Source organism: Dermacentor silvarum, chromosome 8, assembly GCF_013339745.2.
Source record: "Dermacentor silvarum isolate Dsil-2018 chromosome 8, BIME_Dsil_1.4, whole genome shotgun sequence".
Lineage (NCBI taxonomy): Eukaryota > Metazoa > Arthropoda > Arachnida > Ixodida > Ixodidae > Dermacentor > Dermacentor silvarum.
The window spans coordinates 23,771,479-23,787,988 of NC_051161.1; the positions used below are offsets into that span (position 1 = coordinate 23,771,479).

General features: G+C 45.8%; 1 protein-coding gene across 2 annotated transcripts in view; it reads left to right on the plus strand.

The window, feature by feature from the left end:
* The first annotated feature begins 3,652 nt into the window (after nt 1-3,652).
* LOC119460815 (diacylglycerol kinase theta-like) overlaps nt 3,653-16,510 on the plus strand; it is a 64,893-nt gene continuing 52,035 nt past the window's right edge. The window contains exon 1 of one of the 2 annotated variants that reach the window (XM_037721909.2): nt 3,653-5,264. In XM_037721909.2, coding sequence (XP_037577837.1) covers nt 4,970-5,264 — 295 coding nt within the window. In that variant the 5' untranslated portion in view covers nt 3,653-4,969. The remainder of the gene's footprint in view (nt 5,265-16,510) is intronic. The other variant, XM_037721910.2, reaches the window with a different exon arrangement.

Below are 16,510 nucleotides of genomic sequence, written 5' to 3' on the forward strand. Positions count from 1 at the left end.
ACTTGTGTCACCCTTTCTGCACCATACGCGGTGAATAAGCGCCCGATATCTTGCTGCAAGCTTTCTAATCTAGCTGAATAAACGCAGTAGCCTATCATTACGAGTTCAAAAATTACGGGAGAGGCTTAAAACTTTCTAATAATGTGAAGGCGAAACCCTAGTTGGACCCATAGCGATGCGGCATGAAGCTCTGAGCCCACGCGACGACGTATACAGTGTGCTCTAGCGTGCTACGAGCGTACTGCCGCCGTTTCCAGAATGTTCTACGGGCGCCGCCGCTGATATTTCCCTTCTCCTCTCCAGCGCTGCCGTTGCACTTTCCCTCAACGCCCTCCCGCACCACCGCTGGCATGTCCCTTCTCCTCTCCAGCGCCGCTTTTGCCCTTTCCCTCCGGTGTCGAGCACGAGGGGCACTTTGGAGGCGCTATTATTATTATTATTATTATTATTATTATTATTATTATTATTATTATTATTATTATTATTATTATTTGATTTGAAAACACATACACAGGAAAGGGAAAGCGGGAAGCAAGGCTGGCAACTGCCACCGGAAGGGGCACAACGCCTGCCTACTCTTCAGAAAGGAGGAGACAGAAACATAGAAATGGAAGATAGGAAGAAGGGGAGCAAAGAGGAAAGAAAGAGCCAGATAACAAATCTCAAAAAATAACGTAGAAGACACTGTACAGTTCACACACAGTAGGGCCGGTCACAAGAGGTCACTGCAGGTCACACTACTTAAAAAAAAAACCGTTAAATAGAAGAGTCTCTAAGTTACAAACGTGCATGAATTGTATTTGAATTTGCAAGCGTTAGCGCTGGCCCCGTTACTCCTTTCCAGATTCCACGCACCGCCTCATATTTACTGTATCCCCAAAGTAGTCTATGTTACATTATTGCTGCATTCCGCTTCCCCTTTATTTTATGATGAGCGGCGTCGGAGCCAGCTGTGGAAGAAGACGACGAACGCGCGAACAGGGGCACGAGCGTGAGGCAAACGTGAGGCGCGGGGCGACATTGCTCACCTTTATTGTGATAGCAATTATGTGGACACTCCAAGCAGATTTCTGCCATCGGCGTCGCCGTGAGGTTCCGTATAAAGTTCAAGGGCGATAAAATCTTCGCCGCGCGCCGTATGACGTGCGAGTGAATGCGCGCGAGGGACGCGCGCTTTCACGGAGAGCGAACGCACGGCGGAGGGGAGAACGCGACGTTTCCACGGCCCTTCGCACGTCTTCCGTCGTGCGAAGGGCCGTGGGGGGATGGGAGGGAGGGAGGGAGGGGAGGCGACGTTTAGCTGCGGCACCAAATGCGTTTCTTGCGACCGGGCGCAAGGGGAACTGGTGACTCTATCTCCCACGCGTAAGGCGGAAAGCGGGAAGGCAGCGCGGGAGGGAGGGGGTGCGGCTTCTATTCTGCCAGTAACTGCGTACTTGTACTTTGCGCGGCTGCCGGCAGGTCGCGCGCACCATATCTTGAAAGCGATGTGCACACGGCTCCTACCTTTGTATGCGCTGCGCTTTCGCCGCTCAGTTTCCGTTGAAGCGATAGACCGCACGAACCTTCGCTCGCTGGTGCTGCCGCTCTTGCTCACGCAAGCGCCACAACGGTCATCGAGTGTGATCTATTGATGTTTGCTTGTGCGCGCTGACACCATGCTTTTTAATTCAGTTAGTAAGCGAATGTGTTCACATTTATGCAGCCGATAAAACTGTTATCCTTATTCCATATAGCTCTCTACTAATTTGCTATTTCAATTGATGCTTCGCCTTACGGGCGAAACTGCGACTTCTTTTCTGTACCTCACAGCGACCTTGAAACATGGAGATTTAAGGCTTTCGCCTTAAAATAAAATCTTGTAACACGCTTTGAGGCCTCACTAACAAGCATCATTTAAAGAAAAATGACAGGGGGCATGATATTTTAGCTACAACACGTCATTGCCGATCAGGCATCAGGTAAGGGCGGCGAGGTGTGACCTTTTATTGTGCTCTCTTCGTTTTTATATGTAGACAAGGACACGGTAAACATCATAAGACGCCATCCTGATTAGACTGCATGTGAGCGAGAGAGAAATAACTCTTTATTTGCCGGCAAGTTTGTGGGCAGGGTCAACCCTGCCTAGACGGCGGCCAGTAGCAGATGGGCTCTGGCGGCGTTTTCGGCCTGCTGACTGCATGTGAAGCAATTTATTTTCTGTGTCTAGTGTTAACTGAAGTTATCAAGAAGCCTTAGATTGCACAGCGTTATGTTACAAAAAGAAACCATGCCCATCTCCAGGGTACGCATCATCATCTGCAGGACGAAAGCCTCTTTCCAATTACCCCTGTATTGCGCTAGCTGATTTCAATTTGCACCCACAAATTTCCTAATTTCTTCACCTCACCTAGTTTTCTGCCATCTTCGACTGCGCTTCCCTTCTCTTGATACTTATTCTCTAACTCTAATGGTCCACCGGTTATCCACCCTACGTACTTCATGGCTTGTCCAGCTCCATTTTTTTTCTATTAAAGTCAATTGGAATATCGGCTATCCCCGTTTGCTCCCTGATAGACACCGCTCTCTTCCTGTCTATTAACGTTATGCCTAACAATTTTTCGTTCCATCGCTCTTCGTGCGATGGAACGCATACGTGCGCGAATTCCCGCGCGACCGATTCGTTTCGTTTGAAGATGTATTCCTGGTTCTGAATGTCCTGCTTTCCCGTAATTAATTCGTATTTACTCTGTACGTTCAGTTTTTTAAGCTGTCAATGAATATCTGACGTGCGCAATTAGCGCACGTCGTGACGCAGCCATCCCGAACCCGATCGAGTACAATGCCTGTGAAGCTGGCTTCTGCAAATAGCACGCCATTTAGGCGGGGAAGTATCCTTACGGTTAGCGGTACTCGTCTTATTTTATTTTTATATTTCCCCTTCTTATTCGTACGTTGTGTACAGGAAAAGCTGCGGTTATTTTATAAGAAGTTTGCGAATGAACTGTTGTATAGTATAACTTTAGCTAGTACGACGAGGTTAAGTTCTACCCACTTAGTGTAACGAGTACAGACCATCGTTTAATTTTTTAAATAATACTGCAAGTTCTGGCGTATGACATGGCACGCGTATCTATTACTAAGGTAAAAACGTGAAAATATTCAAACTTAACAAGTCTATTTACTAAATTATTAAACTGTTAAATCCATCAGTGGCTACAATCGATATTTGCAGTTTTGTTTATTGCACGAGAGACGTCAGTGAAGCTTTGAGTGAGCGAATCAAAAAAAGGTTAGTACTGGATGCATGCAAGCTTTTTTTGCGCAGGACTGTGTAACCACATAGCACACAGCGCGCAAAGCGAAACTGTCTGACATAGTTCTTGACAACCGATTGAACGATGCGATAACGATGTTTATATAACTTTGTAGCAGAACCGGCTCGAAAGGCTCTGTAGGGGGCAAACCAGGCAAGTTTGCCGAGACAGAGAGAATGAGGTCGCAGGTAAGCTAAACGGAGCTCACTGCCAGAATGCGGACTCGACAAGAACGAAACTGTCGCGCGCGGCTGGAACTCGCTGGTAGGCTCCGCGTTTACCGCGGTCGCAGAGCGAGAGAAGCCGTCGTTCTCCTCTCCCGAAGCGCGTCGCCCGCAGCGCCCCCTCGCCGCGTTCTCTCTCGCGGCTCTGCTCCGCGGATCAGGCCCGAGCGAGTGGGGCTCTAGCACACCGGTGTATTATCGGCACCGTTGCGTGTGTGTTTTGGGATGCGAACCGGCCGCCCGCCCTGGGATTCCTGCCGCGGCCCGACGACTGAACTCTGACGGCTTCCCCGTGTCGCCAAGCCGATAACAACCTCGCGAGAAGGGATCCGATGAGAAGACCGGAGCGGTGAGCGCCCCGCAGCACCGAGCGCCGCCGCGGTGGGCCTCTTCGATCCCGTGGCTGCTGCTCCTCCGTCGTCGACCCCACCGATGCGCGCCGGGCCGGCCTGCCGCTGTGCGCGATTGAACCGACGCCGGCGGCTCTAAGCAAGACCCGAGCCCCGAGGGGAAACTGTGCGCTAACCCCGGCTTCGCGACGTGACGTGCCTGTTTTGCCTGCGATTCCCTTTCGTTACATATACACGCACAGCCTCGCTGCTGCTTTTCGTTTCCTCGGCCGCCTCCCCACCCCCTCTACTCGGCGTATCCTCCCCCCCTTCCCTAATTTTTTTTCCCGCTCGCGTTGGTGTGTGCGGTGCTCGGACGACGACGATGGCCCGTCGAGATCGGCCGGCAAGAAGGCCTCCTCGCAAGCCTGCGACGCCGAAACGGCAGCACCACCCCGGCGTTGCGTTCGGGAGCCGCGCGTCGACCCGTGGAGCGGCCACTGCAGCGGCGGCCTCCGGCGGCCTGCCCGAAGGCGCTAACCCTCGTTCCGAGCTCCAGCGCCGCTAAGCCTGTGCGAGCAGCCGTCTGCCGTTGGCCGTCAGCGGTCGCCGCCCGGCGGGACTCGGGCCTCACAGACGACGGCCCTGCGGGCCGACCGCCGCTACCGGGACTCGAGGGGAACCCCCGCTAGCAGAGTGTACGCTTTTAGGCCTGACTGAGAAGAAGGGGGGGAGGAGGCGGCGGCTCTCCGCCGTTTTGTGTTGTTTCTTTCCGCCCCGTCGGAGACCGGTGGCCGCGGGGGCGACGCGCGTGCCCAAGCCTCCCGGCGGCCGCGGTCCTCGCGTCGGCGTGTCCGCCCGGCGGTACCTGCCGCAGAGCACGGCCGGCGGCGCTCAAGCGGTGCGGTGACATGGCAAGCTGGCGTCGGGCCGGGGACTGACGCGTCCCGCCGACAGCCTCCGCCGCCGGGTCGGGAGCGCCGCGTCGTCGTCGTCGGACGCGACATCGGCGTCGTCCGTCTCCCGCGGGGTTCCAAGACGCCGCTGGGACGCGGTCCTGTCATCGCCACCGGCTCGCTGAGCGCAAGCGGTGGCGAGCTGTTTTCGGTGCTGCAGAAACATGGCTTCGTCGGCAGCCAGGCCTAACATGGGCGTCGGTTCGAGCGAGCAGCAGCAGTGCTCCGAGCCCGAAGAGGAAGCCAGTCCGACGTCGGCCGCTGGCGCTGAGGGCTCCTCCTCCCAGCAGCAGGACGAACAGCAGCAGCAGCAGCAACAACAACAACAACAGCAGCAGCCGGAGTACGAGACAGGCCACGGTCACTACTTCACCAAGCGGACTTTCCACAAGCCCACGTACTGCCATCACTGCACCGATATGCTCTGGGGACTCATAGGTCAAGGGTACATTTGCGAAGGTACGTGATGCTTTGCCGCTGCTTAATGTCTCGAAAGCTGCTATTTGCTCAAAGCGCCGCGTTACCGCGTATCGCTCTTTTCCAGCCGTGGAAGCAGCTATCGTCGGCCACGCCAGTCACTTACGGATGCTCTGTGTATAGAGCTCACACACTGTCGAAAACTTGTGCCAAGTATACTTCGTGCTCAGAAGCACACGTGGTTCAGTACTTGAGTAAAGATCGCAGCGTGCCTATGGACGCACTCGTCACTGAGGAAAGCTTTCGCGCAGGCTAGACAAGCATCTCCGATCGTTAGGCCTAGACGACACGTTGAGCTCGTGCATCTAAGTGGTTCATTAATGAATAACTCGTACTGTTGCTAATTGGAATGCTTCATGTACTGAATTTACGTGCAGGAAACAGTCGTTCAAAGTGTTAGTTTTTCTTTCCGAGAATAACGCTAACCGAAATGCCGAAGCTGTGCAAGCGCTTGTCATGTTGGACTAAAAGGACCTGAGTGCAGGTCTCACATTCACGGCGACTGTGCTCGTAGCCGGCATTTCAAGGTCAAGCATATGCCGAGCGCGAAAACTAGCGTGAGTGAACGCATTGTTTAGCTTCGCTTTTGTTCCTTAAGACTGGCCACGATATTAACAAGTCCTTGGTATTGGCCCTGTGGTACCTTACTGCAATGTCACTCCTTTAATGCGTTTTTATTGGCGTCGGAAACATCAGGCGCACGAAAGTAAGTAATCTAGATGTAAATGTACCTATCCATGCATACGGTTACTATTTGGTGTTACACATTTAGGGTGACGAGCCTAAGCCTAATTTCGGAGTACTGCTTCCCGACATGACTTTGTGACCTCTAGCCCGAAAGTACAGTGTTCTTGAGGAAGTCTTCACAAACCAATTTTCTCAGCAGCACGGATAACCTTATCAATGATTCATTCACCGAGATCCTTATCAGTATCTTTTGAGCTGGTTCAAAAATGCCAGCCCAACAGGTCGATGGTGATATAAGTAGCTGCAAGGGTTGCACTGTCATCTGCAGACACGAGGAATCAATGGACAAACGTGCGATTGTTTACGAATCGTAGGCTTCTCAAGTATCTACGTGCACCGCTGCTTCTACCTTTTCTTTCGCTTTACACACTTAGGACAACAACGCAGCTTTTGCAGAGTGCGGTTCGCTTGTGATCGTGGAAATAACCGATGACCCCGAGCTTCGACGTTTATTTATAAACCAGCATGGCGCTCATGAAAGCTTCCGACTGTCGGGTCACTGCGTATGTATCGGGGCAAATTGTTACTTGTTGACGGCCAAAGTTTAACAGCCACGTTGCTTAAAAAAAAGGCACTTCAGTGTATTCACTTGCCAACGCAAGCTGTCCTTCCAGTGTTTTGGACACTTGACAACTCGCGTCGTTCGCACTAACGTACGGTGTCGTTATGCAAATGAGCACGTTGTCTGCTATGGGGAACAGAGAAGTCTGACCAGTATATAAGTTTAACACGACACTGTCTCGACTACGTGTGAAATACAATGTTTTCTTTAAAGAACTGAGGTTGCCATTCTGGATATATAGGACGCAGAAATGTGTACGATCATTACTTCATGCTTTTGTTGTGGATTGCATTGATCGTCCTCTGCTTCCGAGGAAAAAAAAATGCCATTTTCCTATGTTTTAGCAGCCTATACGTTGCGAGATAATTTTGTCTTGTGTGGTACACTGTTCTTTTTTCTGGTAGCTATATGATCTGTATGTATGTTTTATGCGGGTTAAGTTATGTTTTATACAAGCTGTTAATGCGCCGCAGAGGTATCGTCGCTACGAAAAATTGACAGCTGACATTGTTTTTTTTTTCATTGCTTTAGTAAAAAACAGGCTTGTCATGCACTCATAGTGGCTCCATTGAGCACTCATCGGTACTGCTTTGGCGCTCTTTGGCCACACCTGGCCCTTGCGCCATCAAACACCACATATTATCATCATCATCATGCACTCGTAGTTGTGTACTTTTCGTTCTTTACGACTCACGATCATCACCACTTCGTCGATATCACTCGCGCTTAAAATTCATTGACGCCGTGTGTTCGCCTCCTACGTTTTTACTACTTATTTTTCTAGTTTCTCTTTGGCTCTAATTCTCTCCTCTTTTCTCTCTAGAGCAGGCAGTTGTCGCACCCCTTAATTATGGTGACAGCAGACATCCAGAGCTATTTGGTCTATTCTGCTGTTTGTGATCGTTGCTACGTTTGTAAGAATCACTCACACAATCAATCAATCATGTTTTAATAATAATAATAATAATAATAATAATAATAATAATAATAATAATAATAATAATAATAATAATAATAATAATATATAATAATATATAATAATAATATATATATTATTATTATATATTATTATTATTATTATTATTATTATTATTATTATTATTATTATTATTATTATTATTATTATTATTATTATTATTGCACCTAAAAACGCCGATGCCCTGGTAGTTGTTACTAGGGGTTTAGCTTACTGCATACAGTTTGGTCAACAAAACAACACAAAGTCATTGACTGGCACGAAAATAAAGCAGTCATGGGTATTTCTAGAAATGTCCTGGCTCAAGTGTACGTCTCTAGGGAGGTATTTAAAATTGCACAGATAACTTTTTCTCTATTCTTTTCTTTTTCGTTTTGGCTGCTTTGGTTGTTCTTTATATTTAAATGGCCCGAACCGCAACCTATTGGGCATGTGCGCCAGGTCACGGTGCTCCTAGGCAGGCATAATGTGATTTTGTTAATCACCAGCGCGTGAAATGTGCTTGAGCGAACAGAAACGTTGTATTGTGTTACTGTGGAAATGAATTTGTCTCGTATCTATTATTGTACCAAACGTGTCACAACGTTCGTGATTCAACATACAATTTTCACTTTTGCACGTAATTTCCCATATAGATGCTAAACTCAACTGGGAGGCATGAAAGCGCGCAAAAGATATTGCGTGGAACGAAAATGATAACTCACTTTTATGTGAAAATTATCATTACCATCATCATCACCGCTTACTATATAAGAACCATTACCCACCACCATTAATACAGTCCACGCAATGTTCGTCGCACCAGTGTCTTCAGCTCTTTGCTAATGGTGCGTGCGACCTAGTCAGTCGAATGGAAGCGTATACTTTATCTCTTGGCACCAAATAAATTACAATTCCTAATATTCTGTCACAGAAAACAAGTGTTTAGAATGAATTAAGGGTGGGGCTGTTAAGCCATCACTTCAGATAGGTTTCAGCCAAGTTTTAGTAGAGAACATCAATCTATTGGAGATGTCTAGCTGGTGTAGAATGGTGTAAAACCACATTTTCGAATTTTGATACGAAATTGCACGATACAAGAAGAAGAACGCGCGGAAATTGCTTCATCTGCGCTATCCGCCGCGACGTAACACAATCTTCGGTTTTTGTTGAATCTGCAACCATGCACGTTCGAAGTTCCGGGAAATTTTCCTAAATTGTGAACCTTCTCTGTCGATAAAACCAGAGCCAGGACAGGTAGTAGTAATAGCGTTATGGTTACGTTCGCAAGCTCATCCGCGAACGTCGTGCGTTGCGGATGGCTATGTGTTCTGCCTACAGTTTTGCCTGCACCGGTAGTGACAGTGGCGCCACCACGTCATTCACTGCGGGGTGCCTACGATAACTACGCCGTTCTCGTCGGCGTGCACGTAGTCTCGTCAGCTTCGCACAGCCTAGAACCACGTTCACCCGCACTCAAATGACACAGGTGTTCAAAGAAAAACGCCTGTGCGTACGCCACAGGTCGAGTCGAGGATCAAACGGTGGGCTCTATTGGTTCTGCGCCGTGCGCCGTCTGGTGCGGGTCACGACCTCACCAGCACCAACGTGATCTCTGAGGACCTATACGTACATTTACTTACGTCTGGGCGTTGAATTCGCTGCTAGTTACTCCTTCGTGATATCGGGAATGACCGATATCGCCGATTGCAATATATGTGATTGCGAAGTGTAAAGGACACCTTCTGTGCTACTGCCCATCCTTCAGAAATGAAATGCTTCCCTTCACATCGGCTAGACGGAAGGCCTTTCTCACTGAGCAACATCCTGGGACCACGGTCTTGCAATGTAACCGCTGCAAAAGGCCACAAGAGTTCTGCTGCAATTTCCGAAGGAAACCGGACTGGGCGACCACCTCTGACACAGCATTGAGGATTAAATTACGTCGGCGATTCCTGTGCACATCGACTCTTCTTCTTCTCTTAAATCATTTGCTCTCCTACTTCTTTCTCCCATTGCAGGGTAGCCAACCGGGCTCAATTCTGTTTAACCTCTCCGCTTTTCATTTTCTTCTCTTTCTAAACATGGACTACTTATAAATATGGACGGTCGTTGGACGTTACAAAAGAACAACTATGGTTTGTCAACCCAGTCTGCGAGTTCAGGAAACTTGTAGACTTAAGTTGAAAGTCGAAAAGTTGATGGCCTAAGTTAAAAAAAAAAAGAAGGAAACATCTGCCTCTCAACAGTCGCTGTAGTTTAGCTTTTTCTTTTAGACGCAAGAGAGTTCCTTCAGGAAAGTTCAGCAATTGCCTAATGAGGGAATTTGTGTGCTTTACCTGTACCTGAATAGACTAATCGTGGTTTGGCACGAGCTAAATAAAGCTTGCTCTCGAAGCTCTAATTCGGCGTAGGTACCGGTATTCGCACGCCTATTGCGATACTTTAGTAGGAAGTCGAAAATGGGGACACGTACATTGATGATGTAATTACCAATATTTTGTGCAGCTACTTCCAGGCACGGAATGTGCACTTCATTGTGATTTAGTGGCAAAGTTCGGGGTCGAATGCCAGCATGTAACGTAAGGAAGCTATTTCCACATCAGCTTATCTCAAAAGTTTAGGAACGACACCACATTCTCAGTTTTGGAAATAAATAAGTAAATAAATAAATCAATCAATCCGTCGGTCAATAAAGCGCTTTTATTTTATTTTCGAAGTGAAAAAAGGAGACAGGACAAAAAGCTGAAAAACCTTGAGGAGAGTGCCCTGCCCCCTTTCACAGTAAACATCCTGCGTAGCAAACAGCATATTTCCTAAAACAACCTAACTGACAACCTAACAACCTAACACACAAAAAAAGAAACAAGAAAGTTGTCAATTGCATACTTTGCAGTGCATAAGTCAGCTTAAATCATAGCATAAATCAGCACAAATCTGAACAGCTTGAGTAGTGCGACACATTGAAACCGAGTAGATGAAAACTAGAACGTTAGAGATATTCGTTGTAAACATGGCGAAAAGCATTTTGTACCCTACTCTCTCAGTATATCTGCCGTAAGATGAACAGCATAAAACGGCTATTGCTTAAGTGAGTTATTTCGCTGGAAACGCAACACACGCCACAATATCGCACTTAAGAAATATTGCTGCTGTTTGAGCATATAGTATATATCAATTGATAGACGATTATTGATAACTTCACACATTATGTGGCGTTGCTTATCGGCTTGGTTTTGTCGCTGTTCTGGTGACATCGCAAAGTAGTTTTTCACATTCATTTCTTTGTCCTTCGCGCAGTGATGACCGAAATACTTTGTCGAGCTGCCTTTGCGTCGTCAAATTTTACTATGGGTTCTTCCAAATACACGCAAGTGTTGGCAGTGGAGGGTGTCCTCAAATATGTTGTTGTTGTTGTTGTTGCTGCCTCAAAACATGGCTCGTAATATGCTAAGTGAATCAGCTAGTGGGCTACATTTTCTTCTTAAAACCTCAACGTAATAATGTAGACTCACAGATATCTCTAAAGCACGCCGATCTGTTAATATAATGGTGGATTTTACTTCACGGATTATTTTATTAATTCATTAATTCATTAAGTAATCAATTAATCAATCAATCAATTTATTAACAATTCATTTCTTTATTTATTTCCAGAAACCACTAAAGTCTCTCACAACGGGGGTACTACACAGGGGGGGGGGGGGGTAAAATTTACATGGCAACCTAGAGAAGCGCGAGAAATGAATAGGCAACAAGAATAAGAATGTGGCGGATGAACAACACGCAATGACACATAATGAAAAAAAGCACAACATATAAAACAGTACGCAAGAAATCAAACATTGCGGTGAACGGAGCAGAACTAGAAGAAAGACTACGCATCACTGTTTTCTTTTCCTTCTTTTTTTTAGAAGTCTATGAAAACGTGTTGCATTCCTTTCAGTTACGATTGTAGGAGGTAGCCGGTTCCACTCAATAGTGGTTTTGGGTGTGAACGATCTGGCCAAAATTGATGGGTGGCATGTGATGCATTTAATCTTGAAAGGACGGTCACGGTGTGTAAAGATGGTTGAGGGTTAGTAAATTTACTTTGTTTTCTTTGATTTAGGCCTTTTGTTGGCCAATCCTTCGGAATGAGTACGTCCCACTGTGACACAAGAGATGCAGAATCCCCTAAATGTTGCTTGATACGCGTCGTACGTTTCTGCGCATACACCTGTTATCGCCATTCTTATCTCATCAGACATCGCTCATCGCATTAGTCCACGTGGCATCAGCGCGAATACGTCTCACATTGTGCAAACTCCTGATTTGGAGTTTGAATTTAGGCATAGGTTGTGAACGATCCAGTGCATAAACCTAAAAAAACATTGCATGAGAATAAAGTTGCGACTTTTGTGGTGTATAAACATCGCATGATATTATACGTTTGCATGGGATGTAAGTAAAAATAATTGTACGCCTCGTCGTTAGTAGTTGTAAATAATTTATTTAACCGCTTTACCACTCATTCTTGGCAGCCGAGTGGGATTGGAGCCGAGGCTGACCTTACTCGGGAAGAGGCTTCTCTTGGCTGCTTTTGAAGGAGAACAAGTTCGCTATATGGAACCGAGCCAACGAGCAACCACGGGCGTTTAACTAACTAACTAACTAACTAACTAACTAACTAACTAACTAATAACTAACTAACTAACTAACTAACTAACTAACTAACTAACTAACTAACTAACTAACTAACCTACTAACTAACTAACTAACTAACTAACTAACTAACTAACTAACTAACTAACTAACTAACTAACTAACTAACTAACTAACTAACTAACTAACTAACTAACTAACTAACTAACTAACTAACTAACTAACTAACTAACTAACTAACTAACTAACTAACTAACTAACTAACTAACTAACTAACTAACAGAAAGAGTACTTATGTGCACCAAGTAAGTAAACGAGTACACCACTTCAGGTTGCATAGAAAATCTTTAATATTGACGAAAACGAGAATACATTCGAAGTTACCGTATTTAGAAACAGCAAAGCACGGAAATACTTGAGGATCGAAAACCCCGAGAAGCTCGCGATTTTGGCACGTTACTTCTTCATAACTTATTATTATTATTATTATTATTATTATTATTATTATTATTATTATTATTATTATTATTATTATTATTATTATTATTATTATTATTATTATTTTGAAGCGGACAAGCCTGCAGGTCCTCCTTTAGTAGATAGGCATGCTGGTACACCGACAGACTGCAGCGGACTGTCACTGTACCGGATAATCTCACTTTGTGCATGCCCTGAATATCGTTCTTGCGGATTCGCGTACTCGCATTTCATCCAAGGTATCCGCCTTTCATCAGCACTTCTCCGTTCTCTCTGTCCCAATCATTACGATGACGGCTGATGTCGAAAATGTGTTTAATTTACACCGAGCTGTGTCAGTTGCGACGGCCTGTTACATATCTCTGATATTCCGAGAAAATGAGATGCGAACTGTGTGTTCCGCGTGGCTCTCCGACCCGGTCTAATGCCTAAACTCTCTAATGACTTCTAGCCCGGCTGCTATACATAAACCCCTGCCCTTGCACACTCGAGTAGTAGCACTCCGCTGTTCGACGGGCGCGGCGCCAATCTAATGGCGGTAACTAAGGGACGTAGATTGATGGTGCGCGGAAAGGAAAACGTTGCGCAGGACGAGAGCGACGGGATGCGTAGGCGTGAGCCCCCTCTTCTCTCTTGAGGCGTGTTCATTGTCGGAAAAAGGTCGGTGTCTTTCGTACGGGAAGAAAAAAAAAAGATAGAGCGGGGAAGGTTTGTTGCAGATGCATAAAGACGAAAATTGACGATGAGCTGCGCTTAATGTAGAATACAGAATGAACTGCCTCATTTTATAACTGCTATATAACTGCAACAGTTGTTACTCTTGCCTCACGAAGTATTTATCCGTTCTTCAACCTTGATGGCACAGCACTGCGGTGTCATCGCTTCACTCACTCACTCACTCACTCACTCACTCACTCACTCACTCACTCACTCACTCACTCACTCACTCACTCACTCACTCACTCACTCACTCACTCACTCACTCACTCACTCACTCACTCACTCACTCACTCACTCACTCACTCACTCACTCAATCAATCAATCAATCAATCAATCAATCAATCAATCAATCAATCAGTCAGTCAATCAATCAATCAATCAATCAATCGGAATTTTTATTTTCGCCGTAGGCAATACATTGTTACTGCGAAAATAGGGGGCCAGAGAAAAAAAAGCTGCATCTGCGCAGCTTGACTGAGCTTGATTTCGCATTGTTAGGGCTCATTACGGTCCGCTTTGCCCAGGAAATGCAACGAAAGTTTACAGGTTTACTTTTCGTTTATATTCAAGTGCACCGTAATATAATTTATTAAGTCTAGTAACTAAACAACAAGGGAGCCTCGACCGGACATCGCTGCAATCTTAGACGTCACGTCGGGGTGGTGCAGATAGTTCGAAATCATTTCGTCACCGGCTTTTGCGTTGTACGTGCTTTTCTGACATATCACGCCTGTAGTTTTGATAAAAAAGCCACATATTTGCTATTAAAACAATGCGATGTACAAATATAGCTCACTTTTATTAATCATTTCCTTCAGTGACCATTTAAAGGTTAAGTTGCGGCGTCCAGGTGACTGGACGTGAAATAGTTGGTACATGATCGGGTAGGTAGGTAGTGTTAAACTGGGTCTAACTGGAGAAGTTGGAAGCAGTACGCCTCCGGCTGCTCCATTTCAGTTTAATGTAGCGAATTGTCTTTAAATAAATAAATAAATAAATAAATAAATAAATAAATAAATAAATAAATAAATAAATAAATAAATAAATAAATAAATAAATAAATAAATAAATAAAACTGATAATTAAAAGGACAATTTAGAGCGCGTAAACACTAAGACATACAAAAGTGAAAAAAAAAAAGACGAGGCACGAAGGGCAAGTCATAAAATCGTCTGTAGTATTTCAAGCAACATGGCTGTATTTATAAAAAAACATTTCAATGCACCGAACGCTGTTCTTTTAAGGCCACTAACTGGCCATAGTCCAAGTATTAGTGCATGGTGGTTGTACTAGTGCTATTGGTTGCGATCAGTTAGAGCAATCAGATGGTTGATAGGAAACGCAGATGGTCAGAAAGTACAGCTCACCACCAACCAGCCATCTGTGTCCTTAAGAGCAACGCTTACGCTTCGATGTACACGTGTGTATATTAGTTGAGCGCACTAAATGACGCACTCAGGGTGTACGAATCGTTGTCGTTGTCATTGCGATTATTATTTTTGGGTTATACAACGTTGAGTCAATGCGGACGCAAACCAAAAAAAAAAAAAAGCTTTTGGAAATCTCAAGGCACGCAGTCAGACAAGTGAGATTTTCCAGTCGCAATCAACTAACCTTAACATATATGTCCAAAGGCAAGACGGTGGCCGATAGGCAGAAACATACTGTGTGATAAAAGCTGGATGAAGAGGGGTAAGGTGTCTCAGAAAGGCTGGCCGACGTTTCTATAGGTGGATCTATCTTTGTCAAAGGCGGCCTTGTCATCCTTGCTATTCTTGACGCTGGAACGCCGATTGTCACCACGACATTTTAGAGACGCTGACAAGCTTTTGATGTAACGTTATCAACTGTATCCCCTCTCTGGTAGGTTCACTAAAAAAAAAAAAAATGCCAGGTGAACATATAGAAGCGCCGTGGTGGAGGCAAGCCGCTGGGCGTCTTTCGTGTTTGGCCTCGTCCGCACGTGTCGTGTCGAGACTTTTCTCTAGCTGAGTTCACCTACACTGTATAATTAGGCGTTTAACTTGTCAACCATAGCTTACACAGCCTGGATCCATCATTCCAACTGCAGTTGCCAACACATCTTTCACGACGCGACGCAACACTGCTGTGTCGGCTGTAGGTCGGAGTAGCCTTCACTAAACTCGTACAGCTATCGTATTGGAATGGCTGGCTCACCCGTGTGCGCCAATTGAAGATGCGAAGAAGCTACTGTTCAACTCCTGTGCCACCGTTCCCGTTTCGACAAACAACGCCATACTATGCAGTGTGCCTTGAGTAGGCTGGACGATGGTTTTTTTTTTTTTTTTTACGGAAGCAAAGGTCTTGCGGGCCCTGCTTCACAGATCATCACGTGACCCAGAAAGCCACACGTTAACTCTTCTGCGGTGCATGAAGGCGACATACTTGAGAGCCAGACTGCAGATACGCGGCACCTTGCTTAATGCGTGTGAATGAGCTAGACTCACGTGTTCACTCTCCCCCTTTCTTTAACTCTCCCATCCTCCTCACCACATGTAGCGTAGCAAGCTTAACGAAGTCTAGTTAACCATTCTCCCTTCCCTCTCTCACTTGTCCAGGACACTGTGCAGATACGGCAGCGGACGGCAGGTGCTTGGCTCATTGTATTGTTGATGTTTACTCCTATTTCATGATCATTCATAATCATTTACCACCTTTTTCTGTCTATGCCTTCAAATAACCGAAATGTCTTGAAATGAATCCAAACTAAAACGCTATAAATTGAAAGGGAGGCAATTTACCGAAGCCACATAACTCATCTAGCCTGTGTTATGCGCCTCGTTCGTGTCTCGTGTGTTGTCTGCTTGGTCCTAGTCAGTGTTTCTCGGTTTATTTTATGTTGTCGTAGTTTATTTCACATGTTTACCGTAGCTGTTTATTTTTTTTTGTGCGCTTCCTAGTGGCTGCAGCCACTAGCCGAAATATTACTAGCGTCATCTGGCTCGTTGGTTTAAGTCGCCTGCAGATACTGCGAATTGTTTACGGAATCAGGTACGCCAGACTCCGTTATAGCTCTTAGTAAAAATAAACACCTTTATAGCAAAAAGAACGGCACGCGTCCGCAAATGTGGCTCCTTACAGCAAATGTGCGTATCCACCCT